Source organism: Dufourea novaeangliae, unplaced genomic scaffold (genome assembly GCF_001272555.1).
Source record: "Dufourea novaeangliae isolate 0120121106 unplaced genomic scaffold, ASM127255v1 scaffold65, whole genome shotgun sequence".
NCBI classification, from domain to species: Eukaryota; Metazoa; Arthropoda; class Insecta; order Hymenoptera; family Halictidae; genus Dufourea; species Dufourea novaeangliae.
Window position 1 is genome coordinate 3,462,071 of NW_015373961.1, and position 27,332 is coordinate 3,489,402.

Sequence of the window (27,332 nt, forward strand, 5' to 3'; positions counted from 1 at the left end):
CTACTGAAAATTACTTTAGATTCCTTTTCCTTATTCTGTAAATTCTTTGATTGGAATATGAATGTTGCTGGAAGTATGAACATTTTCACAGGACAATGATATAAATGGAACTTTAAAACTTTTTTAAGTGTACAGTGACATTTCGTTGGCCTCCGTATTAGCGCACTGCGCCGAACGCAGTACCGTAGCGTATCGTATTGTATTTCAAACTTTTATATCATTATAATTTATATGTATATTCCAATAAACATACGTCAGGTAATATAAGCTTCATTTCATCGAATTGTCTTAAATATAACTGCATAAATATTGTACAGTCCTATACCAATTATAGTTGTCTGGTTCAACAGGTTACTGCAGAAACTAAGTACTGCCTACGTCTTTTAAACTTGGGCTGTAGTAGTATCTGCAGAAACTGCCATGGTTGCTGGGGTTACTGTATAATTTGCTCACGGGAGCGCGCACAAGTGTCAGTCAAATTTTGACAGTTGCACGAGCAACATTAGACTGAGCTCAAGACTCGTAGGAGCAACAACGATAAAGGATCACGTTGCAAAACTCTTGCGCATGCTCCGGGGGATCTATGACCCTACTTGCGCACATACACGGGCTCTCTGGTACCTCCTTCGGGGGTTCTATGACCCCAAGTTCTCAACACCCGGGTCCCCGGCGCCATCTACTGGGCTTCTATGACCCCACGTCCTCACCACGGGGTCCCTGGCGCCATCTACGGGGCTCTATGCCCCACGTTTCGCCACCCCGGGGTGCCTGGCGCCATCTCCTAGGGCTCTATGACCCCACGTTCTCACCACCCGGGTCCCTGGCACCATCTCCCGGGGTTCTATGACCCCACGGTCTCACCCCACGGGTCCCTGGCGCCTCCAACGGGGGTTCTATGACCCCACGTTCTCTCCAGACGATGTCCCTGGCACCACCACCGGGGGTTCTGTGACCCCACTGGTTCACACACACGGGGTCTCTTACTACATCAAACGCACAGTTTCATCTATATAGAAGCTGTGACAATTTCAAAAAGAATTGCTATTTCTTAAAGGATTGCATACAAATAATCAAATTACAAAACGGTTTCAGTCAGAGATGGCGTGCAAAATCACTAACGGTGATTTATCAGAGTAATCACCGAATCACGATTCGGTCGTGATTTAACTTCATTTATGACCGTGATTGCGATTTTTTTATCTTGAGTGAATTTGCTCACTGCGATCGTAAGTCCTTGATCTTTAAACAGAAAAACGTATTCAATATGATTTTACGATGAATTACATTACTATTCGTGTTTGTAAAAATCAGTAGAAAAAACAAAAAATTCTAAAAGACTGATTTGCTAGGTAACATGTGGATTATAATTTATAATCATTAATTTTGTCATTATTCTTCATTGTTTCTAATTATTCCTTTACTTTATACGATATAACTCGAATTTTTGTTTTGATATCATTAATATAAAATATACAGATTATGTGTTGCATGTAAAGAACTGTTAGGTTTTTCCACCAATCAGAAACGATCACGAGAAATCACGATTCACTTTGAAAAAACACCGTGATTGGGAACGAACGTGATCGAATCACGAGTGATTTACAAGTAGCAGTTCACGCCATTTCTAATGATGGCGCTGTGTATCGGCCATTAAATATTACGGCATAAGATAGAGTTCCTATTCCAGCTAGTGACATTAGCCTAGTGTGCTTGAAACGTCGGAGTGGGGTGCACAACTATTTTAACCGCCGGTGTAACTTTCAAGACGAATTTCTTAACATACGTCAGAAGCGGATCTTTGGCCGTTTTCGAATATTATAAAAGTAATAGACTGTTAAATTGTATGTCGCCCGTTAATTTAAAATCGCAGATGAAACAAATAAATATCTCAATAAAAATTGTCGAATGGCCCTTTTTATAAACCGTGCGATGGAATCACATGGGGATGGCAGGAGAATGTCAACGATCAATAGTATTACGAAAATGAATTGGTGATTCGTACGTTAAAATTTTGTGTACAACATGGTGTCTGGGGACCACGAGAGGTTGCTGCCCGAGCCGGAGAACTTTGCGAAATGCTTCTACGATCTCTTCAAAAGCATCGCCGAGGCGCAGAGGTGCGAAACGCGTATAACCTCCCTCATGCTTTGTTTACTTGACGCTTTTGGCGGTGACTTCATCTGTCATTTATCGAACTCAATGATTATGATAAAAAAATCTATTTGCTTACACTTATTATTACACAATATATTGCTCAGCATCATGAAATCGTACAAACACATGATAATTATCTTAGGTTTTCAAAGTAACCTAAAATAGTTTGTTTATTATAATTAATCTGAGCTTCAGGAACTGTCAGTTTGATAGTTCTCTCGCGTAAATAAAACACCGACTTTTTTGTCACTTTCTTTCAGATGTTTTTAATTCGTCGTGTTCAATAAACATGATAATAATAAAAAATTCGTAATTGCAAGTATTTAATTTGGCTACTAATAGAAATAAAATGTTTATTTAACTTATTCACCAATAGAAATGAAATATTTATTTAACTTATTGATCAATAAAAATGAAATACTATTACTTTTTATAAATGTAGAAGTATATCTATCATTATACTTGTACCTGTTATAGATGTAAATGTATAAAATAATTTAAACAATTGGTTTGAGCAAAATATTTCTGTTATACTACAGTTATTTCACATATTGAATTATATATTATGGTTTTCAGACAAAAAGAAGAATGGAGAAAATGTAAAAAAAATAAATCTATAAGGAAAAGAGACAAAAAAAAGGTATCCTTGGTTGTTCTTATTTATAAATATTTCTTATGATGAGATTTCATTTATATTTAAAATATTTGCAGATTGATTTATGTGGAGATTTAAATTACAATAACCCACCAGAAGTAGAGCTATCTTGCAATGCTTCTGCATTTGCTGTATTTGCTGGTGTTAGAAGTGCTATTTTGAACAGACATGCCAGGACAACAAGTGAAGTTTATAGAGCATCAAATTGCAATTTTCCAGCACCACCAGAGCTTAGTGAAACTATTGATACAGAAAGTGACGATGAAGATAGGATATCAACTATACAGAGCTTACCAAAGGTAGTAATTAAGTGCATATTGGATATATGAAAAGAATTCTGTTTAATTCTGTATGCCTTTAGATTGTAGGTATTGGTTTAAGAAGTGTTTTCACATTAATGAGAGAGAGTAGAACAATTGAACCACTTTTATGTACAAAAGCATTATCTGCTTTATTGGATATATTACAAGGACAACTTCCTGAAGGCCTCAAATCTGAACCTGATGATGTTATTGGTAAAGTGTACAAGTCCTTATTTGTTTTACACATATTAATTATTTCTTATATTGTAAAATTTTCATTTTTTTTGTTAAAGATCCACTTTTTGATCTATTATTGGATCTGGCAACTTCACATGGCCCTGAATCAGCGGCTGCTAATGATGGTAGTCATTTGACAGCTGTTGCTTGTGCTTGCTTATTGAGTCTTGTGGTTGTTAGAGGTGATACTGGTCGTTTGTTAGCAGCAATAGCTGCTTTACTTATGTGTCCTAGAGCATTAGCAGTTCAAAATATCCAAGTATGCTCTTTTTCAATTGATAATTATACATTTTGCTTTGTTATTTGAAGGTTTTAGACAACAGTATGTGTGTTGTAGATGCCATGTGTATTAACATCATTACAAAGGAGTGTGCAGGCTGTTTTACTGGGAAAACTTGCGCGACCAGACTGGATTACATATGGAGTTCCTAAATGTTCTAAGATTTATACTTCTACGCTTAAGTTACCAAATGAAATAAATAATATAATACTGAATGGAAGAAGTTTTGTGAGTGATGGAAAGTACCTGTATCTGCATACAAGTAGAGGACTATTAAAAATTGGCAGTGGTCATGGAGGAACTATTTGGGGTCATATGTACCTTCAGAGGAAAGATTTTCATCCAACCGAAACGGGTTGGCTCGGTTATGCAAATGTTAGTTTAGTGTCGATGTTTAATGTGTAATTTTGTAAGAAACATTTTTCTAATATTGGGTTCACTTTTTAGAATACATTATATTTTAAGTGCACACCCAGAAAACAGACTGAGTTACTAATTATTGATGCTGAAACGCTGGTAGTCACAGGAATTGCTGTTTTAGAAGGACGTGATTGGTCATCTTCTGTTATGTTTTCCGATGGTGAATGTGTAGGAATGATAACAGCTGGAAAAGACGTTAGTTATTCATTAATCTATATCCAAACATATACAGCATCAGTGCATAACAAAAACATAATTTTATTAATTTCAACAGGATGGTTTTGTAGTTAGAACAATAAACATGTTAAGTAATCCAGTAACAGTCGCGACAGAATTACCATTAAAATTAGCAAGGAAATGTGTAGACGTCTTCGGATATGCTACTTTCGATGAAGAACAGGTGGTTCATACATTAAACCCAGGTTGCGACGATGAAATTGCTACAATTACAGCAGGAAAGGAATTTGGTTTATTAAAAACTATGTCTGGAAAAGTAAGTGATAACTGGGCATGTGAGTAAACATTATTGGAATACGAAATTTGGTATTTACGTTATACTTTAAAGGTATTGTATACCGGGAAAGGAACCAGTCTTGGTATGAAGAGTAATACAAGGCCTAACAGATGGGTAGAACTCACCCTTGGGAAAGGACCGAGACTTATAAATTTTGCAGCCGGACATGACGGTCAACATGTTGTTATGATCCTGGAAGATGGCTCAGTTTTGTTTGCTGGTACTGCAAGACGCGGGGAAGACGGTGATAGTAGTAAGTAAATTGTGTATTTATAATATGAAATTCCGAACATTTTTTGGAATACTCTTCATATATCGTATAAATCTTCATTTTCAGGTAAAGTTCGTCGGCAACCTAAGCCAGTTAAGCCAAAAAAGATAGGAAAAGTAGAAGGGCAGTTTATCGTAGATGCTGCCTGCAATAATGGATCAACGGCGTTAGTCACGAAGGAGGGCTCATTGTTGATGTTCGGAAAAGACACTTTGCACAGCGACCCAGCTTCCGGAATAGTCAGTGATCTCAGAGAAGTCTGTGTTGTTCATGTATCATTAGGGAAAGCTCACGCCGCGGCATTAACTAATAAAGGACACCTATATACGTTCGGAATTAACAATAAAGGACAGTGTGGTCGGGGGTTTACGACAGTTCATACCATTAATAAGAACACCACAGTCGTCGCTATGGAAATGGGTACAGCAGAGGATGAGATTTTAACAACTGAAGAAGGTAATTATGCACTGGGTAATTCTTATTTTTTTGTCCTAATACAAAAAGTAATATTGTATTGTTTATGAATAGATGGTGTGGAACCTGCTGAAGATTGGGAAGAAACAAGAGGTATGTGTCTTCCAGGACAGCATCAGTGGAAGCACCGTGTTTGCATGGTTTGCACAGTGTGTCGAGAATGTACCGGCTACAGTATATCCTGTAGGAGTAGTATATGTCCCGATCGAAATCCTGGCCAGTAAGTATCTCATGTAGTGAGTGCTTTATATCAGAAAGGATTGAATGTATTTGCTTTTAGGGAATGTGGATGCGGTGAAGGCGATAGTGGATGTGCAGAGTGTGGATGTTGTCGCACCTGTGCCAGGAAAAGTTGTTATATCGGTGAATATTCAATCCTATAGAATTATAAATATTAACATCAGTTCAATCTACTTACATTTTACTTTTACAACTCTTTAGGGAAAACGAGTTCAAACTATCGGAAATATTTACAAAGACGTTTAGGTGAAATCAAGCAGAGGCAGAGGACTAAGGCAGGCCCGAGCACTGCGAAGTATACAATGAAGACGAAAGGTCCGAATAATCAAAGATTGGGTAGATGTCTTCGTAAAATAGGTGTCCCGTGTGCATATATAAGAAATAAAAATAGTTGTGTAATTTAATCTAATGGAAAAATTTCGTATTAAACAGCGGGGCCGAGTGTGGCACAGAAAAGTTGTGTTGGGAAAATCGTATTGGGATTTAGTAGCTACTTAATGACTGAGGAAGGTGTTGGAGGAAGTGATATAGAACGAGGTGATGCAACAAGAATTGCTAGTATACCACCAGCTAGAGTTCCTATACCCAGCGAAAGCCCTGTGCTTCAAGTATCGTGTGGTTTGCATCACACAGGTAATCTATAAATACTTCGTCCATACCTGTTCAGCAAATTATTAATGGGAATTTGACTAATTATAACGTTAATTATGTAGTCGTCCTTTTACAAAATGGAGAAGTTTATACATTTGGAAGCAACATATACGGCCAGTTAGGTATAGGAGATTTAGTCGCTCACGCTGGACCCGTCCATGTAAAGATATCAGGGATAGCTACACAGGTTGCCGCTGGAAGTAATCATACCGTTATACTAACATCAAAGGGCGAAGTGTATACGTTCGGAGCTTACCAAGTTTGTATTATCCTTAATATTTCACTATCACCCTGATTCAGTTATAATATTTTCATACTTTTCGTTTGTTATACACAGAAAGGACAATTGGGCATGAATTGGTGGAACGGGCAAAACGAATCTTCAAATACCACTACTCAAGCTAGTCGACGGTCTGACAGAACGCAACCGTGGCATAGCTTTCCAAATTTAGTCCCGAATATTGGTCCACGATGGGGCAGACGAGCAACATGGGTCGGTGCAACTGGAGATCAGACTTATGTCAAAATTGATGAAATAAATTCTATTAGTTTAACAAGGAGTACTGTTATGGCAAATAAAAACTGCATAAGTATGTTCTTCTTTTGTAAATCGCCGTTCCATCATTACTACGTTGTTGCAAATAATTTTAACCGATTCAAAAAATTGTTTCAGTCTTGATTCCGCATCAAAATGATCATGCGAATTCATTCAAATGTTTAGTCATAAGTAAAAGGGATGGCACTTGCAATAGTTACAGCGGATCAGATCAAGTCGACTTCAGTAGTTGCGCAACGTGTTTAGATCCTTTGTATAACGTGATTTGGACTTTCAATCCGACAAATAATGAAATAAGTTTGTACAACATTATATCCACGGAAGCTAGAACGATTCCGGGTTTGGAAGTTTCTATTCTGAGCCCAGGCTTGGCTCTGCCTGTAATATCAAATTGTTTTGTAACGCGTTCTCAAGCTGCAATGCATTTATTGGGGTGTTTGGATACCCTAACGCAGGCTCAAGATGAAAATTTGTCTATAATTGAAGAGAACGAATGCAATCAGGCAACACACGGCAAAGTGTATAGTCGCGAGGATTTTGTTACAGTTAACAGATTTGAAAGTGCGTATAAAAAGCGATAAGAAATAATTAATCCTTTTTGCTACATTTATTAGTCTATATTTTTATATACTTTAGGTCATGGTGGTGGTTGGGGCTATTCCGCTCATTCCATCGAAGCTATTAGATTTATGCCCGATACTGATATTTTACTTGGTGGATACGGTTTATTTGGCGGTCGTGGAGAATATACGGCAAAAATAAAAGTAAGTACTAGTTATACATTTATGTATTTATAAATTATGTTGTAAATAATGCTATGTGGATCATTACAGCTTTTTGATATTGGAATGGATGGAGGAGATCAAGAAAACGACGGCGAACTTTTGGCAGAATCGGACGAAATACCATATGAATGTGGACTTCGACAAAAATATTCCATTCTATTCGATGAACCAATTTCTTTACAAGCAAATAGGTGGTACGTTGCTTGGGCTAAAGTCAGTGGACCTTCGAGTGATTGTGGCTCTGGTGGTCAGGGAATGGTGACGGCTGAGGATCAGTAAGTGTAACCATAAGTGAATGATTAAAATTTAAAATATATTATAATATTTGTAACTTTTTTCAGAGTTATGTTTTACTTTAAATCTTCAAAACGATCTAATAATGGAACAGATGTGAACGCTGGACAAATTCCACAATTATTGTATCGAGTAGTCACACCCGAAAATCAAACTCCTAACAGACAAAGAGATCAAATTGAACCAGTCTATGTACTAAAAAAAGATTTTAGTCGAACAGTTACCAAAGTACGTGTTTACTATCTTAATGAGGAAGATATAAAAAAAGTTATTTACCAAGTATCTTTTTTCTAGGAATGTTTTCAGTCATTAATATCCCTTCTGCAATGGAGTTGGAATACATTAAAAGCATCATTAAATGACACGGTGGTCCATACTACTCCTTCGTATCACGTATTACTTGAAATGGAACGCTTGGTTTACATTAGCAAAGCCAGTTTACGATTACTTAGAACTTACACCAATGAGATTTATCCAAATCAAAGTATGTAATCAATTTCGATCCTTGTACCGATTTACACTTTAATGTAATATTAATGATTTACAGTTTGCAAGAAAACTCCGGCCGAGTCTGTGCGTCTGGCAGAATGCATAGGTGAAGTACGTGCTCTTTTGCATCAAATATTGTCTGACACTGTGCCATCCAGTACCAAAAGTAAAGGAAAAACACGAACAAGTAAAAGTGAGTTTTTATATACAGCATCTGTGTTATATTCTTAAATTTGTTTTTTTTTTTCTTATAATTATGAAATGTAAATGATGTCGTTAAATGTAGGTTCTGGTGCCATAAATCATAAGCTGACCAATAGTATCTTGGATGAATGTCATAAAACATTTGTAGCTTGTTACCACGCATTTTATCCGACAGCATATTTAAAGTGGACATGTCTGTACGAACTGTTATCTGAAATCGATAAGGTAAATATTCCGAATTATTTTTGAGACGAAACATCTTTATTGAGTAATTTAAAACTTGCGGTATTTTACAGGAACAAGGTCGGACTACAAAGGATAGGTTATTATCCGCGGTTCTAGCTTCTCTGTGCAATCCTACTATCCGTCTGCGATGTACATTTCCAATTTTGAATAATATTATGGATAGTAACGACAGCATAAAGCGGCAGCTCAGTCCATCGGACAATACCGGCTTACTGATGATAAGCTCAACGGAGAACCATCAGTATCCAATTTTAGTCGAGCAAATTAGTTACAAGTCACAGGTGGAAAATTCTGGCAAGGAGACGTTGAATTGGACGTTTCGTGATGTTTTGGATAGGCTGTTAGATTTAATTCTAGTACCGGTGAAGAAAAGTCTTTGTCGAGAAAAAACTCAATCACTGCCGGAATTGGTTCTTCATTGCTGTTATTTGTTGGCGAGGGTTATTGCTGAATTGGCTGCACAGTCGAGTGGGAACGAAGATGAACTTCAGGTCGCTTGCGGCAGGCTTATGTACACCACACCCTCGAGATTCACTCGAGTAAATCAGACGAGATCGTGGAACACTGGTAACGGTTCGCCGGATGCAATTTGCTTTTCTGTCGATCGACCTGGAACTGTTATTGCCGGTGTCGGCATCTACGGTGGTGTTGGAGTCTGCGATTACGAGTTGGAACTACTTGATGATGTACGTACTACTGTCCTTTAAATTATTCGTAGTGAACGTCAGTTTATCTAAATTATTATGATGTTGTAAATTTTACAGCAAAATAACACAGGCAACGATCCATCTCACACTCAACGTTGGAGCAGTTTGGATTTTACGCGTGGCTCGTTCGGCCCGGATGACTGCGTGAATGACATAGTAGAATTAAAGTTCGATAAACCTGTACCCATAAAAGAAAACATCAAGTATGCCATTAGACTGAGAAACCGCGGTGGACGTACAAGTAACGGTGATGGCGGCCTGAGCGTTGTGAAAGGACCGGATGGATCAACTTTTACATTTACGGCTTGTTCCTTGAGTGTTAATGGTATGTGTTTAAATGAGAAATGTTAATATCTTTTGTACGAAAATAAACCATCACCTTTTATCTACGCAGGCACAACACAAACGAGAGGTCAGATACCACATATCCTATATTACTCGAATCCTCAAGATTCTGATGGTCAACATACGAGCAAAGCGATGGTTGAAGTGCAAGCAAGAAAATGTACTCTTGCTATGACAGCAACGATAATTCAACGATCCAATGAAATTTTCGCATTAGCGAGAGAAAGGGCAGAAGAAGTGGTAGCCACTGAAGTTCTTGGAAATGCGACATTTGTGACAACCCTTTTACCGTTGGTCATGGCACATATCAGTCCCTTAGCTACTTCGGATCCCAGGGTAAAGTCTATTGTTTTTATATATCTTTCGAAGCTATAATTTCGATTACACATTTTTTTCTTTCAGAGCGGAGTACAGGTTCTCACTTTAATACAAGAGATGCTTCCACACGTTGCTGCACTTAATTTGTTATCTACGATGGGATCGTCTCAAATATCTCAGAACAGTGAGGTTCAGTCCCACGTATCTCCGCCCATTACTACTAGTCATCACTACACATGGTTGGAAAGCGATCACCCTTATAAACCTGCCACGGTGTCCCATTACAAAGTGTCGTTTCCCGACACGGTTAAATGGATGACCCTTGAATTTACACCAGAATGTGGTACAGCCCAGCCAGAAGATTACTTACAACTCTACATTCCCAATCTAGTCTTAAATTCATCCACGGGGTAAATATAACTGGTGTTCACGTTACATATAAATGCCGTAACCAAACCGTATCTTTATTGAATCTTTTGTACGTTTAGAACATCCATAAACGCATTAGCAGATGATATACCTTTACAGTGGTCAGTATTACACAAAATGAGCAATGTACAAAACCAATGGCCTCAGAACGCGGTCGTATTACCAGGTAAATGTTGTCGCACAGTGAAACTGTAAACATTATAATGAATGTTTGAATAAACCAACGGATTCATTATTTCAGGGAACGAAGTGATATTTTCGTTGGAGACTGCGTCGGATTACACGAAGAACGAGAAAGCTATTACGTACGGGTTTAAATGTCTGGTTATTGGATACGACTGGATAACGTCTGGGAATGGTTTGAAAAATTTGGAAACTGAATTATCATTCCTTGGTGGAGCTTGTGCGGCGAGTCTTATGAAGAAGAATCTTGGATTGCCACCTGTTTCCAGTATGTATTATTATAAATCTGTTGGGTAGATTTAGCATCTTACGGATATTTCTGTTACTCAAACCTGATATACCGATCTTAGGAAAAATCAATTTTTCTGTAGTGACTTTACGAAGTATAGTACATACATATACGGTATCAGACGATGGTCGATAAAGCAACAAATAATTTTTTCTGTACATGGTGTTGGTTTTAAATGTTACTGTGATCTCACTGTAATGGCATTCATAGGTTCTGATTTGTCTGACAGCAATTTACACATTGAGTATTAGAATTGGAGTCAATGTTCCCTTACCACATGTAACATTTTCTTTTTTACGAAACCACGTCCGTCGTGTCTAGTTGGTAGTGCGTCTCACATAAAAATCATTTGAAGTAGAAAATGAATTTCTTATATACCGTACATATCGGCATTTAAACGCATCTATTCGTATCCTTTTAGACGAAGAAGTGGAAGAGGATTTGGAGTCGATGCAAGAAACTGCAGAGAGGATTTTCTCCGTGCATTCAACGTTACTTGGACGAGGATTCGCCCTGTCGTCACCTCCCACCGTCTCCCAGGCTCTCGACGGAGTTCTTCCATTCAGGTGAGTACAAAACCATAATATTTCTACGCGACCGGGCGTCGGTAAAGAAATGGAGCTAAGAATGGACGAATGCCATTGCTGATAACAATGCCGGAATTAATCGACAAATGGTACTTTCCCATTCAACGAACAAAATCTTCTTCGTTAATATTACCATGAGAGTCTTTGTCGTTCTTAAGAGCTATTCTCATTGAAATTTAATTAGAAATGGGTTCAAGAGCCAATCCTAGAGGTCATCCATTGTAAAGTCTGTCTGCTTTACGAGTTAGTGACTGATGGATAGATTGTTCCATGAGATATGGATATATTTTTAAGTATAGGAAACGGATCGATTGAATTAAACAATAAGCAGGACAAAAAGACTCGTATACAGGTCGATTTAAGTGAATCAGAAGGCAAGTTCCTAGATATCCCTCGTCGGTTGTACAGTTTCTTGCGCATGCGCGCTGCGGCCTCAATGCCGGTCGGTCAAATTCCGCACGATTCGTCCTGTACAAATTACCCTTGTTACCATCTCTCAACAATTTATCTCCGAAGGTACCATCCACGTTTGATAACCCCTCTCTCCTGCGACTCGACAGGATATCGCATCTACCGAACAATCGCGGTCGTGTTTCCGTCCCGTTGCTTCCACACCAGCGACCGAAAATAATCGTTGATCGATGCGGCAGAGGGTCCCTGCGAACTTTGTGGTAAATACGTCGTATTTATTCCATATTTACATTGCACACGTGCAGAAGGGACGGAGATTAGGATCAGGCTCGCGAAGCGCGTAGAGGTATATGTATTTTGAGAATATCGATTGAGTCAGTATTGTTCTATACGCATCAGCTTCTTTATTTTCTCTCTCTCTCTTTCTGGTCATCGATGGTCACCACGTGCACACACGTTCAGTGGTAGAACAAATTATATGCATAGTCGGCTGTCGTTATATCACAGTCTCACGATAATTAAAACTAAACCGTCGTTACAAAACGTAATTCGCGCCTCGTCATACGATAATAAATTGCACGCGTGTACCCGCCTGTGCGCGATCAGTTCGTAAATACCCTGGAGCGTTGGGCTCCTTTCGCGGATCGCCGCTAATCGGCCCCTACCTCTCGACGCCGTTCAAGGCTGCCGGGCGCTCCGAAGGCCGTTGAACAATCTGAAAAAGCTCCGAGGATCAATTTCTGCATGGGGGCCCGCGTGAAACGAAACAACACGTCGCGAAAGTCCGCGGCGCACGCTGCGGGGTCGAGCGTCGATGCATCAATAATGCATGGGCCACACGTGCGCGAGATAGGTGCACATGGAAGGGAGGGACAAAGAGCGTAGCTTACGGTGCTTGCATTCCACTTTTAAAACGCAAATTCCCCTTCTCGTCGGCGAACGAATCGCTTGTCCAGCCGTTTTCCTCATTTCTCGAAATCTGCCCCCCCTCCCCCAAATCGAGGAATACCGTTTTTCAGTGATGAGATTCAGCCGGTTCGCAGTTTTATAGTTCCGCCAAACCGGTTGTTGAAATGATACTTGTAACCGTATTGACTTGGTTATTTCATGAAATTTTCATTATAAGTTTGTTGTGTTCATTTTTGAAAACAAAATTGCAGTTGCGAACCGGTTGTTAAATTATTCGAATCCCACCACTGCCGTTTCTATCTTTTCCTCTGGCCTCCGACGACGGGGCTAGGAACAAATTTCTCGCAGATTAGCCCGGAGAGTTTATTAATTACCGGTAATGGAACCTCGACTAGCTTCGTGTAATATGACGGTGACCGCCGCCAGTGTAGTTCGGGTCTCGGGACGTAAATTTATGCCGGGGCCGTTATTGAGTGGTCCGTTTCGAGATTAGCGGGGACGCGAGCCGAATCGATAACGTCCCGCGGTGACCCGCGTCTCGTCGCGTTTATCAAAATTATAGATACTGATCTCGCAGATGATAACAATAACAACAATTTATTGGCGATGTGTATAACCCAAGCTCGTGAATTATGTATACGCGGTTCGCAGTAACAAAACGATACAGTAAATCAACGGATCCCCCCCCCCCCCGCGAATAAAGGGTTTCGAACACTTTTGAGAGTTTTCTGGGATTTTGATCTTCCACACGCTGTCTCTTCTCGCACAGCCCTTAAGAACTATCAACCGCGTGCGTTGTCCCATCGATTCATATCCGTATTGTCAAGGAATGTCAGGTAATATTTTTATTGTGTTACAAGCACAACGAGGAAACGCTCTATTAATTCGAGAGATCATCATTTACAGTGGTTCTCGGGCGTTTCGTTTCGGTGTCACAGATATTCGGCTACCTTCTATTTCGTTTTATTTCTCGCAAGGATCGAACAACGCGTGTCCGTTCGAATCGAATATGGACGAACTGACGTTTTTCTATAGGAATGGCACTGCTCTTCGAGCGAGCGGGTCCGCTGGCAGCAGCGACGAAATCAATCGATTCAAGGTGGTCGAAGACCGCTACCCGCCCCTCTTTCTTCGTTATTTCGTTCTCAGTTTTATGCGCGATTCCTCGCAGGTACACACGTTGAATACAATACAGGGTAGCGACCTCGAATAGACAACTAAATTCGGTCCAACCGTAGACAGCTTGATAAGCATGTTCAGCGATAGGTAAACCGATGAAAAAGTCGATCATCCTTGCTCTTCTTTCTTCTCTCCGCTTCGGCGTCAGCTCAGCGAAGCTAGGGGTTGCCAATCTCTGCGAACGACACACTGGCCGTCGTCCTCCGAAAGCTACTTAAACGATAAACTTAACTAACAACGCGGGCCGATTATCCATGACGCATGGACACAATCTCCACCGTTCAAGAAAACGCTCATAAATCATCGAGACGAACGTGACCATGTTAAAAGCTCCGGAAAAACATGGCAGACGGAGATGTGTATAGGGGATAGTCGGTTGGGTACGCATACCGGATAATTGGCGCTCGTTCGTGATATGTGAATGGAAGCTTACGAACTGTCTTGTACTAAAGGATAGTCGGTTAAATTGAAAACGAAGAGTCTTCGAGATCCCCTGCTCTCTGTTCGTCTCACGGTGCGCTGCTTATCGGTAAAATAGTACGTGAAAAACCTCGAGGAACCTTCCTCTCGATAGAGGATAGGCTCTAGAGTCTTCTAGCTCTTGGAACCTTCACTCCGATCCGCTGGTCAGTCACAGTCACGATCGCACGTTGTATCACACACACACACATACACACACAAGCTGTTCAAACTGTCCTCTCGCAGCGTGAAACCGGGTGCACGTGCTCCTCCGTCACGCTTTGTTGGTCACCTGTACCACAGACACAGTGTTCCTCAGCAGACTACGATTCAGAGCTTGTACACACGGAAACGGCTCGGTGTGTCCGACCACTCGAGTTCTTCTTCGACACGAGCGACGTCGCCTCCGTGTGACGGTTCTCGTTACAACTCGGTGGTCAACGGTTCCGCTTTCTCGACGATCACATGGAACTCCGTCTCCCTGTAAAGCCTTCCATCGGGCACCACCATCGTTATCCGGCTGTCGACCGGCGCGGTGGACGCGGTAGCTTCACGACCGATCACGCCGTTCTTCTTCGAGACAACGTCGGGTGTGTTCGTCGGCACGCTGATCCATTTCTTCCGGCTGTTCCGACGTCGCCTTCTGCAGCACCAGACGATCAGACAGACGAGCAGGATCAGTAACGCGAGCAGGCCCGCGATCCCGATCACGAACACCATCACTGACCCGCCCAGGGAACAATGACGGGACTCGTACTCTGTGAAACTGATCGGCACGCCATCTATCTCGCCGTCCGTGCACAGAAATGTCTCTGGGGTCTCGTTGATCGAGTCCTGGGGCGAGAACGTGGGCGGTAACACCGAGTTCTGTCTGGTGTAGAACCTCGAGTATACGGTCGTGTAATTGAGAATGTTGTTCTTCCATACGGGCAACATCTGACAATCGCACGGTTGCTCGACCAATAGATTGTCCAGTTCCAACCGAAAACTGGCCCGATCGAACATCATCGAGCCCTCCTCGAAATTCACCACGCTGTTATTTTTGAAGATTAGATCGTGCAGGTACGTCGGCAGAGAACCTGGCGGTGTCCTCGACTCTGGATCCGCTCGTATACCAAGAAACGATCCCACCGCTAAGCTACCGAACGTGTTGTTTTTCACGATCACCGCGCCGCGCGCTGTTACGTCGAACGCCTCGCTCTCCAAACTCTCCACTATGCAATTCTGTATCGCCACAGTTCGTGGGCTTCGCACGATGAACGCGTCGCTACGAACCGTGCCCATTCTTACCCCGTCCAGCATGAACTTGTGGTACACCTCGATGTCGTTCATCGTCCTGCTTGGCACCTGATCCCCGAAACTTCCACCGATCACGTGCAGATAATCGACGTCGAACTTCTTGAACGCTTGCGCCTCCATGCTCTCGATACGACAGTTCTCTAGCCTGAGTGTGTCCGTTTGCACGAGATTCGCGAACGAGAACGCGCTCAGCTGACCGATCCTCACGTTCTCGAAACTGATCGCCTCGACGTCGCCGCGGAAAACGAAGCTTGGCATAGTGTCGATGCTGCTGTTCCTAACGGTGATACGCGTGCGTGTGGTGCGCGACGACAGCTCGAAGCTCTGTCTGACCAGGCTTAGGTTCGCCACGTTGATAAGATCCACGGACCGTAGGCCAATCATCGAGGTCAGACTGGAGTTCATCAGGATCACCGATGAACAGTTGCTCACCACTATCCGGCTGGTGTGAGGGCTCAGCCTTCGATCCCCGTCCGTGGTTAACACCAGCTCCTGAAATCGAACGGATTATTGTCAGTTGTGCGTAGGTACCTACATTTTGGAGTATCAGTTTCTCACGATCGAAACCGGCTAGCTTCTGAATGAACGCTGAAGTCGCAAATGGAATCTTTCCCTGTTCTAGGAAATCAAAAATTGTATTGGCACGGGGAAGTCACGAAGGGATTCGGTGAATGGGGGATTGTGTGGTATGTAAACAAATTCGATACAAGTTTCCTAACAGAACCTGCATCGAGTCCCTAGAGTATTCCAGGGAATTTCCATTCGTTTCTAGAGAAGTTTTCCCGCTGTGTTCGTAATTAGAATCGCGATAGAGAAAGTTCTTTAATAAGAATAAGCAGCGTTCCAGTTTCGCCAGATGGAATCGTTATCCAGCACAGAGTCACAAAAACTACGGAAACCCTATGCAACCGTCGCGGTTTCCCTTGCAATCAGATGCACCGGGGGCCATTAATAAAAGCTTGGAACTGATCTAAATGGTCGTCGTTCGGGCGGCTTAATCGTCGGAAAGCCGCCGCGTGCCTCCGGTGTCGCCAATTAACCAGTCCAATATCGTTATCGTAATCGCTGTTTATAACTTTTCCTCTCTTAAGCGTTCGTCCCACGGAAAATCCTAAACGTTAACGGACCACGGTCACGGAATGCTTCCGTACTTGCCACCTTTTTTCTGCCGTTATCACAACGTTCTGTCGCGACGATAACCGACAACGGTGTACAGTTCTGAAACGTTCGTCGACACGTGCTCGCCTACACTTTAATCGCGTCCATTCGTACGGGTACAAAGTCACACCGATGTCAACGTCCAGATCGTTTTTCCGCGGATAGTCCCCGTCTGCGTGCGTGTATCACGTCCAACGCAGAGGAACAGCGGAAACAGGTTTTATAACTTGGTTCGCGGACTCCCTGGTAAAAGATTCCAATCCTGTCTACCAGTAGAGTCTGCGGTGGTACACGAACTGTCAGAAACACACCCGAAACCGGAAGAGAGAATTCCGTCCTGGACACAAACGGTCTTTCTGACCTAACCCACAGACCAGAGTTGGGCACAATTTTATTTGAATAATACATAACGAAAAGCATTAGTATGTAAGAACGTCATCTTGACTTTAATGAGTCAATGGGATTGAATAATTGTTTGCGAAGAGCCTCTTCATTCAAGAAGTGATTTCATTATAGACATTGGAATTTCCACGTTTAATCAATTAAAAATAGCGAAGTACTTTTTTATCTTTCATTCGTTATTTGAAATTCCTTATCTAGATAATGAATTTGCCCATCTTTGACCCAGACGTAATCCAAACGCGTTATTTGTAACCATCTGTCCCTGTCCGTTCTCTGTCTTTATTAATTCATTCGTGGCGCAAAGCATCCTAGTTGGTGGCACCTGGCACTCGGAGCTCCGTGTATGTTAAACAATCGATTGGCGACACGAACACCTCGCGCATACCTGACCAGCACCGCTCTGATCGAGATATCGTTCGACACGAGGACACGTGCGCCTCGTGGATTATCGCGTTTTTCTTGCTAACTAGGACTTGATAACACGTCGCTTCTTGGTAATCGGTGTCGCGTTGATTTTCGTCGATGTCCCCCCAGTGATTCATTGAATCAACGATGACGCTTGAATACTGCGTGTTGCTTTTTTTCCTGTTGCGAGACGAATGATATTGTTAGTGAGAAATATTTTCTTGCTGGAGTTCCGTTTGGTGGTTGAGGGAAATCATCCCTTTGCGTTATAATATCGCGACAGGCTCGTGGTAACGATTTCCATATAGCATTCAATAAACAATATTGTTTGTTTTCTTTGAGTTGAAGAAAAATATTTGGTTGAATGGAAAGTTTATGTGTCCTTGGTGAGGTGTCTGTACCATAAAAATTTTACGAAAATGGTATTACAAAACACGTGGATCGGTAGGAAAGATTGATGGAAATTACGTTATTGATTAAATACATCACTTTCTGTAAAAACAGTACAGTGGAATTTCGAATAGAGCACAAAATTTCCGTTCAAGCTGATACTATGCTGCTGGTATTAATATTTAACATTTCAGAGTAAATGTACACTTGTATCAAGTATAGAATTCATTTTGTGTCTGGAAAGCTAGTAACAATATAGTAGTTCTGAAGAGTAAATACGTCAAGAAAATCGTAAGGGGTTAAATAAAAGTTCTGTACTGTCTTCCATACAGATACTCGATTTTAAAGCGCTCCATTGGTATCACTTTTGAAATACACTTTGATATTACGTCAAATTCCCGTACCACGTGTGAAAGACGCGTTAATTAATTCCTATTCGCGTTTCTCCTCAGGCGACGCCATTTGCCCAGATTACAGTTGGCTACACATTTACTCCAAACTTTGTTATCAACAAACTTTCGCTCCAACAACAATATCCCAACACTCTCCAGATGAAACGGAAAGGATGTTAAAAAAGGCTGGCCAAAAATACGGTTGAATTTCGCTTCGAGCTATCGTTTACCCTCCGTGGCGTTATCTGAAACGCGTCACACGGGTCTCCAAGAATCATGGCACACGCGTTCGTACCGCTCCAAAAAAAAAAAAAAAAAAAGAAGAAAAAACGAGAAACACGTCGTGTTCACTCGTCGCGGAAATCAAATCCAGAGCATAGTGCACTATCCCGGAGAAGCTCGTTTGAAAATGCGTTTCAAATCCCAGAGGCAAGGTATCTGGTTCCCGGCGAAAGAGAAACCTTTTTAAGCTGACCCACGGGTTGGAGTGAACCCAGTTTCTTTGTGCACGCGGTAGAATAATCTCTGTTGGATTTTTTCGGTGACTCGAAAGAAAGAGAAACACAGACGCGTTTCAAGGCAGTCAACGATCAGTATTCATTATCCTCTCTGGCTAGCGCGAGAACGACTTCGAACCGGGACCGAAACATAGCCAGCGGCGTGATGGAAGATGGGGAGGGGGAAAGAGAAACGGAGAGTACACCTGAATAGGCGAAAAAAAGGTACGAACGAAACTAAAGGGCTGCGGTATTGCGCGTCGTCGTCGATAAAAGCGAAACCCTCTTTGTGCCACCCCCCTTTTCTCAGGTATCCACGCGTTTCAACGTCCCCTGTCCAACCTTTGTTCCCCCGTCTCATTTGTTCCTAGCCAATTCCCGACACACAATACCACCCCGGCTGTGGACAGAAGATTACCCGGTCGAAATGCTTGTCTTCGCGCCCCGGCTCTGTCCTTCACGGAGTGGGAACAATTACCACCGACTGTAAGCGTTTCCGTTTATGGGATCTTTTTTTCATTAAGGTAGTACTTCGACGATCATGGTAATACTCGAGTATTTGTGAATACGTGAGCGGGAAAAATGGGCGGTGAAGGGAATGTACTATGCAGAGATCTTAAGCTGTCGACGAATCAGATTACCTGAACCACCTCCAGTCACACGAACTGTTATCATTGGTTAAAGGGTCCCATAGACGATGCAATTTATTGTACAAGTTGCAGATAGAGTTGCATAGACAGTTGGAAAGACAGATCGACAGATTTTTAGCAGACCGTACAGTGAATCCTGGATGAGTGTTCGAAGGCTCCTTGGCACTGAACATTAAATATTTCATAAACTAATGGCCATATGTGGCTGAAATAAATGTCATTGGCTTCAGAATTCCAAGCTCTATCTCTGTGTTGAACCTTGTTAAAAAGTCAGCTTTACATCTAGGGATTCCTTCTTGTCATTGCCGAGGAGCCTTCGAACACTCATCGAGGGTTTACTGTATTCAACCTGTTTTTCAAGGGTTGAAGTAACGTATGCTGTACCTAGAGTCAGTTGTACAATAAACTGTATTGTCTATGGTCCGTTTAAATTGATCACATCTACAAGTCTAGCGCTTGAAGAAGAACGGGAAGGTTAGACAGAGCGATAACGCAAGCGAGTCGTAGTGTAGGTGCTCGGTAACTTACGATCTCTGCGCGGTACACACAGGTTTCGAGGGCCACTATAGGAATCTGAGTTTTGTTCCTTCGCGTCCTCCCCCATAATACGAGGCGTCTGTGGAGAGGATGGCTGACAAGGGTGGATCGAGGGGAAGGGAGCAAGGTAGAACAAACGGGCGACGCGATATTCCTTTTTAACGGTTCGCCTTTTATTCGCCAGGCACATACGCGCTCGGCGCAGTTTTCGTGGTGTGTAATTCTGTCTGGCGTACCGATGTCTTCGCTCTCTGTATTCTCCAGACGTGTCGGTTCGTTCGTAACCGTGAACCAAAAGGGGAAAGGAAAAGCGTGCGCGACTCCTCGTGCGTCGGGGGATCGTTTTCTGGTGTACACAGATCGGTGATCCCCTGCGGGATCGAAAACAAATTTTCCATGGTGTGTACACGATTTCCAGAGATGGAGAGAGAGAGAGAGAGAAAGAGAGAAATGATTATTTTCTCATGCGACGATACACGTGTGTTCGTTCGATCCCCAGTTGGGAATAGACGTCGATTAGGACGGCGGGATCATCGATTGAAGTTGGTTTAATGAAATTATACTTGGCTCTGGGAGTCGCAGGAACGCTTCGACAATTTCGACGAGTTTCAGAGACGACTGCTGGGGGTGCAATTACTCGAGCTGCTTCTCGAAATGAAAATGGAATCGACGTAAATGGCGGATTAAGCCCTCGGTTCATGGAATCATCGCAGTGGTTCTGGCGAGTCGAGCCTCGAGGGTGAAACAGAAGCCGTGGGGAGGAATGGAAGCGGCGAGAGGGTCTTTTACGATCTATAAAGGATTTATGCAAAACAATTTCCTTCGCGGGGGTGGATCCGTTCGCGGGAAACTGCGCCACTCGACATTATCTCGTATTCTCGCGATTGCCCTGCCTTTTCTTTGAATTTTTCTATTTATGGATTCGTCCCGCTTCGAATTGCCGTTGATCGTCGCACGTTTGTAACTTCGAAGTGGATCGATGATAATGTTTTCGAAAATCGGTGGGAGTAATCATTAGGATTAGACGTAACGAGCGATTTACATTCTGACGTGAAATAAAGGAAAGTTCGAAATAAAAATAAGAAATGTATAAGGAACAGAAAAGAAATGAAATAGGACAGAGTGAAAATAACTCGTTACATTTAATTGTAACGGTTAATTTCTATTTTTATTGCCTTCCAGGTTTCACAGGCTCTTTGCGAAATGTCCCCGAACGATAATCGTCTCGCGAATCAGCGTTTTCGAGGTTGCAAAACGGTCGTTCCTTTCTACGACTTCGTACTCGGAGCCAGTTTCCACCGCTGTGCTTCCATTTTCCGAGTATTTTCATAACCGAGCACCTTTTCCTTCGGTAAATGGCGCCCTTACGTGCACCCCCCCATCTGCTTACTACTGTTACTTACACATCGGGCTGCCTTTCGTTTTTTATTTCGTCCTCTCGTGGCCTTATTTCGTCGTCTCTCGTTACAGGGAAAGCGGGCGAGTTTAAGCCATGGTATTCGGTAAAAGGTTTCCTCAATTATTTACAGGCTCGTCAATTATTCACCGACCGTTGGGGCGGTTAACAACTTTGCCCGCGTTCACCAACGCCACGTAACTGTCCGGCCCGTGGCTTTTTCTCCCGCGTGAAGTATCGGTCCTAACTAGTGATGGCGACACATTTGAATTGTATTGATATTTGGTATCGATATGTATTAATGCTTAGAGTATCGATGCACATGTACATATATCGGAAAGAAAATATTGATATTATCGGTATCGATACTTGCAATTAAATTAGAAGTAATAAAACCAAAAAATTAAAATAAATCATTAATATAAGCAGATTATCAAATAACAGTATGGTAAAGAAATCAACGCATGGCAAACTTTATGGGAAGCTCGCGGTCGGTCCATTTTCTTTGTAATCTGTTACGTTAGGCAAATACAGCGATGTACAGTAACTCCTCTATGAATGCGACACGAGCAACGTGGCGTTATTTTCACCACTTTGGGGATTCCATCGGGAATCAATCAAAACAGAGTAAACAGAAGCTAAAGGCTCGGGTTCGGGTAAAAAACAAATTTATGAAGGGCTGAAAACCTTTCCGCCTTGACATAGTAGGTCGCACTCATCGAGACATTACTGTATTACGTTGCAAATACAGCGATTGTATCGAATTTTCGTATTTATGGTTTAAGTATCGATACTTGAATTGAAAAGTATCGATATTCGAAGTATCAATTCTGTATCGCCCATCACCAGTCTTAACCCTAAAACAAAAAATGTCAACCAGAAATGTTGTCGAGTTCGCGACGATCGTTCGTACTTGCTCCTTCATTGCTGCTGTTTTGTTCTCGCCAATTACGACCTGGACGATGGCCGGAGTCGTAAGTTATAACTTTACGTGAGTTCACGACGATAACGGGTGCGAGTAAGAAGCCCCCCGATATGAGCAGGGCAAATGGAAATCCGGCGAAGAAAACGCGAGAGACGGACTACGAGACGCGTCCACTCTCCCGATATATTCGCAGTCACGGGTCGACGGCGCGACAAATTGGCTGAGCGTGTTCTTGAAACGCCGTCTGTATTATGCGAAATCCACAGTAGAACCTCGCGCCGCAGCACCGGTATGCATTATAGAACTTACCGCCTCTTTCTCTTGCTTCTGCCCCCCACTACCTTGTCCGTCTTTTTCTTCTCGGCTGCTGGATAAGATTTTCGAGAAACGAGTTCGCGGAATATATTGTGCCTTTCTCACTGTTTCACTCCTTTTGCCCAGGTGCGACAGACAGCGTCATAAATGGTGTTTTTTCTGCTCCCTATTCATCCAACGTCGATTCCAATTGTCTTTTCAAACTGGTTACACTGAGTGGTGTATTTGTCTGTCATTTCTATATCGATGAGTAACATCGATTCAGGGAATCGTCGAAAACTCGAAATCACCGGTGTACAGCCTTGAGGTTCATCGTCAACACGGTTACAGTTTCACAGAATCCAGGAGCCACGGATCATCGATACGACACCCGATCCGTAACTTATCCAACCCACGGACCTCCGACCACTTCCGTTATTCCCGCGCACGCGACACCCGGCGCCTACGCTTCTATATATCGTGGATTCGTCGAATAGATTTCTTGCCAGTGGACAGAACAGGAAACGGTAAATTTCGTCTTCGATGACCGACCTTCCGTTCGACCAAACATAAACGTGTGCACGGAAAGTCTGCTGGGCGAAACCTGTCTCCGCAACTACCACCACGCGTATGATTTATGCGGGTTTTGAGGTTATGTAATCTCCAATCGATAGTCGCCTCGAGAGTGTCTCGTCGGCGGCGATTTCACTTGACCGAACTCGTTCGATCTTTTCACTCGAGGACACGACTCTCGTGATCGATCTTCCCCGATTGTTCGAGATGATCCTCGGGACACAACGAGAGGGAAATGGCCGAGTACCGACCGCGCGCCGATTGGTTTCCACGACGTAACCGTTGCCCGCGTCTCTTACCTCCCGCGCGCAGTTATTTCGTCACGGGACAAGGAGAGTTTTACGGATCGAGTTTACGGCATTGTGCACACAGACAAACTGTACGATGGCGTAACTATGAAACCTGTACCCGAGGGACAAAGAACGCTTTATCTTGGCCCCACAACTGCGTTAGCACGTATCCAAGGACACGCGATAAACATACCGCCGATTGTGTACTGAAATTCGTGAGTGTAATAACGGATCCCACCTCGAGAGCCACTCGATAAAGTTAGACCCGATGGTGGCTTGCAAGATGTTCGATTACACACTACTCGCTTCCCGTAAGCGTTAAATTTAGTGTTAACATTAAGTTTGTTAAATTTGCTGAATCCTCTTCCTGCATCAGCCGGACTGGCGGAAAACGAGGCCCGTGTTCCCTCCTGCATGCATACCTGTCGAGTCGGTCCGGAATTGGTAAGATACCCATTCAACTTTTATGCTTCATCATCTAGGTGCTCAATTCTGAGTGAATTCCTCTCTAAAATCGATATCTCTCCCGAGCCTTGTTCTAGGTGTTGAATACATTCTTTAAATACCTGCTCGAATTTTTAATAGGTTGGCAAACTTGTTTCACTTCTGGATGGTATGAACTCCGATAATAGCTCGTCAGTCTCCACAGTTAATTATTTAATATTACTGTCATCTGAGGACACGGTGATAGCATTGTAGATATGAATATCTTCTCGATCACGTGTTCAGAACGTCATTCAGTATTTCATTCAGCAATAATCGCCATTAAGATCTCCAAGTACCCTTTCAGACCTTCAAGCTACGTCTTCCAATGTCCACAGAGGCAATCGAACACGACAAAAATCGTATCCAGAAGCGTGGGAAAACGGGACAGCTAGAGAAAGGTTGGAAAATTGGAACCCAGGTGAATGATGTCCACGTTCACGTGACCGCGATCCGTCAGGGGCGGGGGTGCCATTTTTCTCGACGCGCAGCATTTCTCCTCGGGCGGGGCCGGGATGTGTACGTACCTGAGTCAGTGTACGTCGTATTATATATTGTGCGAGAGTAGAACAGGGGGGGGGGGACGTTGTGGCAGGTGAAAAGAGGAGGAGAACAGGCGGCCTCGGCACCTTACCTGCCAGCCAGGCCGATGTCTGGCCTAAGATTTGCGTAAACACGCTCTAATTTATGGAGGTTTTGCCCTCTCTGTCCGCGTGAACCGGCCCGTAACGCCCTCGCAATTTACAACAGGGGGACCCTGTGAGATTAGGCTTCCCCCCATTCTGTCCTTCCGTTTGTATTTTGACAACCCCTACTTGCAGTCTCACTATATCATCGCGCTTGTCAAGTGGGCGCGCGATGATGGACACTGGCGGCGATTTCACGTTGCACAACTCTTTGCATAGGGTAGGTTAATGCTCTAATAATGCACGGGAGATCCCTTGCGCACCGACTGGATCCCCACTCGCGTTATCTTTCCCCGATAATTCGGAGATGGAATAAGGTTCGCCTGGTGAACAAAAGGGGATCCCGTCGCGGGCCCCCGGTGTCGCATTGTCCGCGATTTTTCGTCGGATAGGAACGACCAGTCGTGGTTTCTGAATGAATTCGTGGGAACGAAGGGGAGAGAGAGAATGGCTCTGAAGCTGAGTGTTCCCCTCGGAGGAGGGAAACAGCCCAGGTTGGGAGATTCGAGACGGCGATTGGGAGGACGGCCCTCCTGGGCCGCCAGCTAGAAATGAAATCGACGAAAGCGAAAGGGAGCTGAGTTAAAGACGTACAGGCTACTTCGCGCCCGACCAACCTAAGTATATGTCTGCTATTCTAAGGATAGACGATTCTCCTGGTAGGTACAAGAAGTTCTACGAGGTTTAAAACCTCCTGAAACCCTAGGAGTCATCCTTTTTTTTTCTTTTTCTCTGGATAGTTTTATTTATTTCACCATTCGAGCTGTACTTTCGGGACGATGGTAATCGCGCGATAAAAAGGTTAGGTTCGGGGTTAGTTAGGTTTATGACAGGACATACCTCTCCTTCTTCCTTACAGTCGCAGGTCAGCCGGCCGTGGTGGTCGCAGAAGCACGGCGGGTAGTCGCACCTGTTCGTCGAGTTGGTCAGGACACCCTTCAGTAGGCTGCTCCAGAGGAGTCCGAGGATCAGGCTTCCCAGCACGAATTCCCGCCAGGCTGCTCCCATTTTGCGCCTCGACTCGCGATCCAGCCTCTTCTTCCACCTATTCCTAGCCCCCTTTTTTCTTCCTTGCTGTCTTGAGACACCACCTTTTGTACCCTAGTCGGCACCAGGTGATCCGACTCCAAGCCGACCGGGACGTAGTCTCGACATGTCTGCCACGTTTGGATTCCTAATGAAATCCAATCACACTGTGCTCGAACGATCCTCCAATGATCCTCCAGTCGTCAAAACACACGCACAATTTCACAAACACCGTCGCACTGACTGAAGAAAGAACAATTAGGTACTCCAGTGTCGCAGGGCACACCTGTCACCACACAACACTACGTGATTCTGTCGGTCATCCTGCCTGACAGGATCAACACTTTCACGGGTCGAACTGTCGAAGATCTACCACTGGTCGTCATCAGACACCCGTTCGCGAAGACGACTATCTCCTGTGTCCCACTACGATGTCATCGTCGTTATTTCTCCTCGTTCGAGCGGAAGCATCCAATTACGCCCATGATGCCACGCGACGTCGTTGAGCATCCCAGCCAGCTTTCCGGATTCCTCTATACTCCGTCCCGGTTCGACGCCAGCTCTGCTTGCTGTAAGAACGACAGAAAAATGGTCAGATTCCTCGACCCGTCTCTCGAACTCACCCCCACCCTCGGAAAAGTAGATTCTAACGATTCCTTTTTCCTCCCCTCTATCTCGCTTTCTTTTCCACGGGTCGAGAGCAGATTTTTCGTCGACGCGGCGTGGGGCTACCAGATTTGATAAATCGCCCCACTCCTGGCGTCGTTATCGTTCCGTGATGTATCTCCTCCATACGTAATCGTGAACGTATTTTTTTTTTTTTTTTTTTTTTTTTTTTTATCGATAGAAAAGTAGGATTCTATTGTTACCACCGGTGAATCACCCCGGGTCGTGATGGAAATTCCTTCTGATCTCGTTGCAACGCCGTAATCTCACTGTCTCTCGCGACAATAACGTTTCTTGCTCTCTGTATGTACCCACGGATGACTAATTATGAACTGTTTCCACCACGCGTTCCCCGCTATCGCCGCGGTTGTCGCGTCGTGTGGCAACTATCGGAATCCAGGACGACACGATCAGCCTATTCAATGACGATTTATCTCGAAAACTTCAAATAAATACACGAAGTTTTCTTCTACACGTTCAACCGTAAGGTAAAAATCGTAAATTATAAAGCGACAGAGACAGGTGTCTGCTAAATGGCTGACCCAGCAGGGATCTAGAGTGTCAGACCTTTCGGAAACTAATCACCGGGAACTAATTTGGAATAGGGTCGCTGTGTAATACGTCCCTTAGGAAGGTCTCTTGGCCCTTTTTAACTACCTGACCCACTGAAATGCT

General features: G+C 43.4%; 2 protein-coding genes across 2 annotated transcripts; one reads left to right on the forward strand and one right to left on the reverse strand.

The window, feature by feature from the left end:
- Positions 1-1,740: 1,740 nt before the first annotated feature.
- On the forward strand, positions 1,741-10,556 carry LOC107186484 (E3 ubiquitin-protein ligase MYCBP2-like). Its single transcript, XM_015574347.1, has 28 exons — positions 1,741-2,117; positions 2,731-2,794; positions 2,866-3,108; positions 3,171-3,324; positions 3,405-3,607; positions 3,686-4,003; positions 4,076-4,247; positions 4,281-4,285; positions 4,323-4,541; positions 4,614-4,815; positions 4,900-5,289; positions 5,362-5,527; positions 5,588-5,670; positions 5,749-5,883; positions 5,980-6,180; positions 6,261-6,457; positions 6,536-6,788; positions 6,872-7,315; positions 7,391-7,518; positions 7,588-7,814; positions 7,881-8,061; positions 8,128-8,317; positions 8,381-8,515; positions 8,609-8,751; positions 8,823-9,458; positions 9,537-9,804; positions 9,874-10,160; positions 10,227-10,556. Exons 1-28 carry the CDS (start codon positions 2,023-2,025, stop codon positions 10,554-10,556), a joined length of 6,069 nt encoding a protein of 2,022 aa, XP_015429833.1. The 5' UTR covers positions 1,741-2,022.
- Positions 10,557-15,011: 4,455 nt separating this feature from the next.
- LOC107186512 lies at positions 15,012-26,225 on the reverse strand. Its single transcript, XM_015574394.1, has 2 exons — positions 25,806-26,225; positions 15,012-16,379 (listed from the first exon to the last, which is right to left on the reverse strand). Exons 1-2 carry the CDS (start codon positions 25,971-25,973, stop codon positions 15,012-15,014), a joined length of 1,536 nt encoding a protein of 511 aa, XP_015429880.1. The 5' UTR covers positions 25,974-26,225.
- Between the last annotated feature and the right edge of the window lie 1,107 nt (positions 26,226-27,332).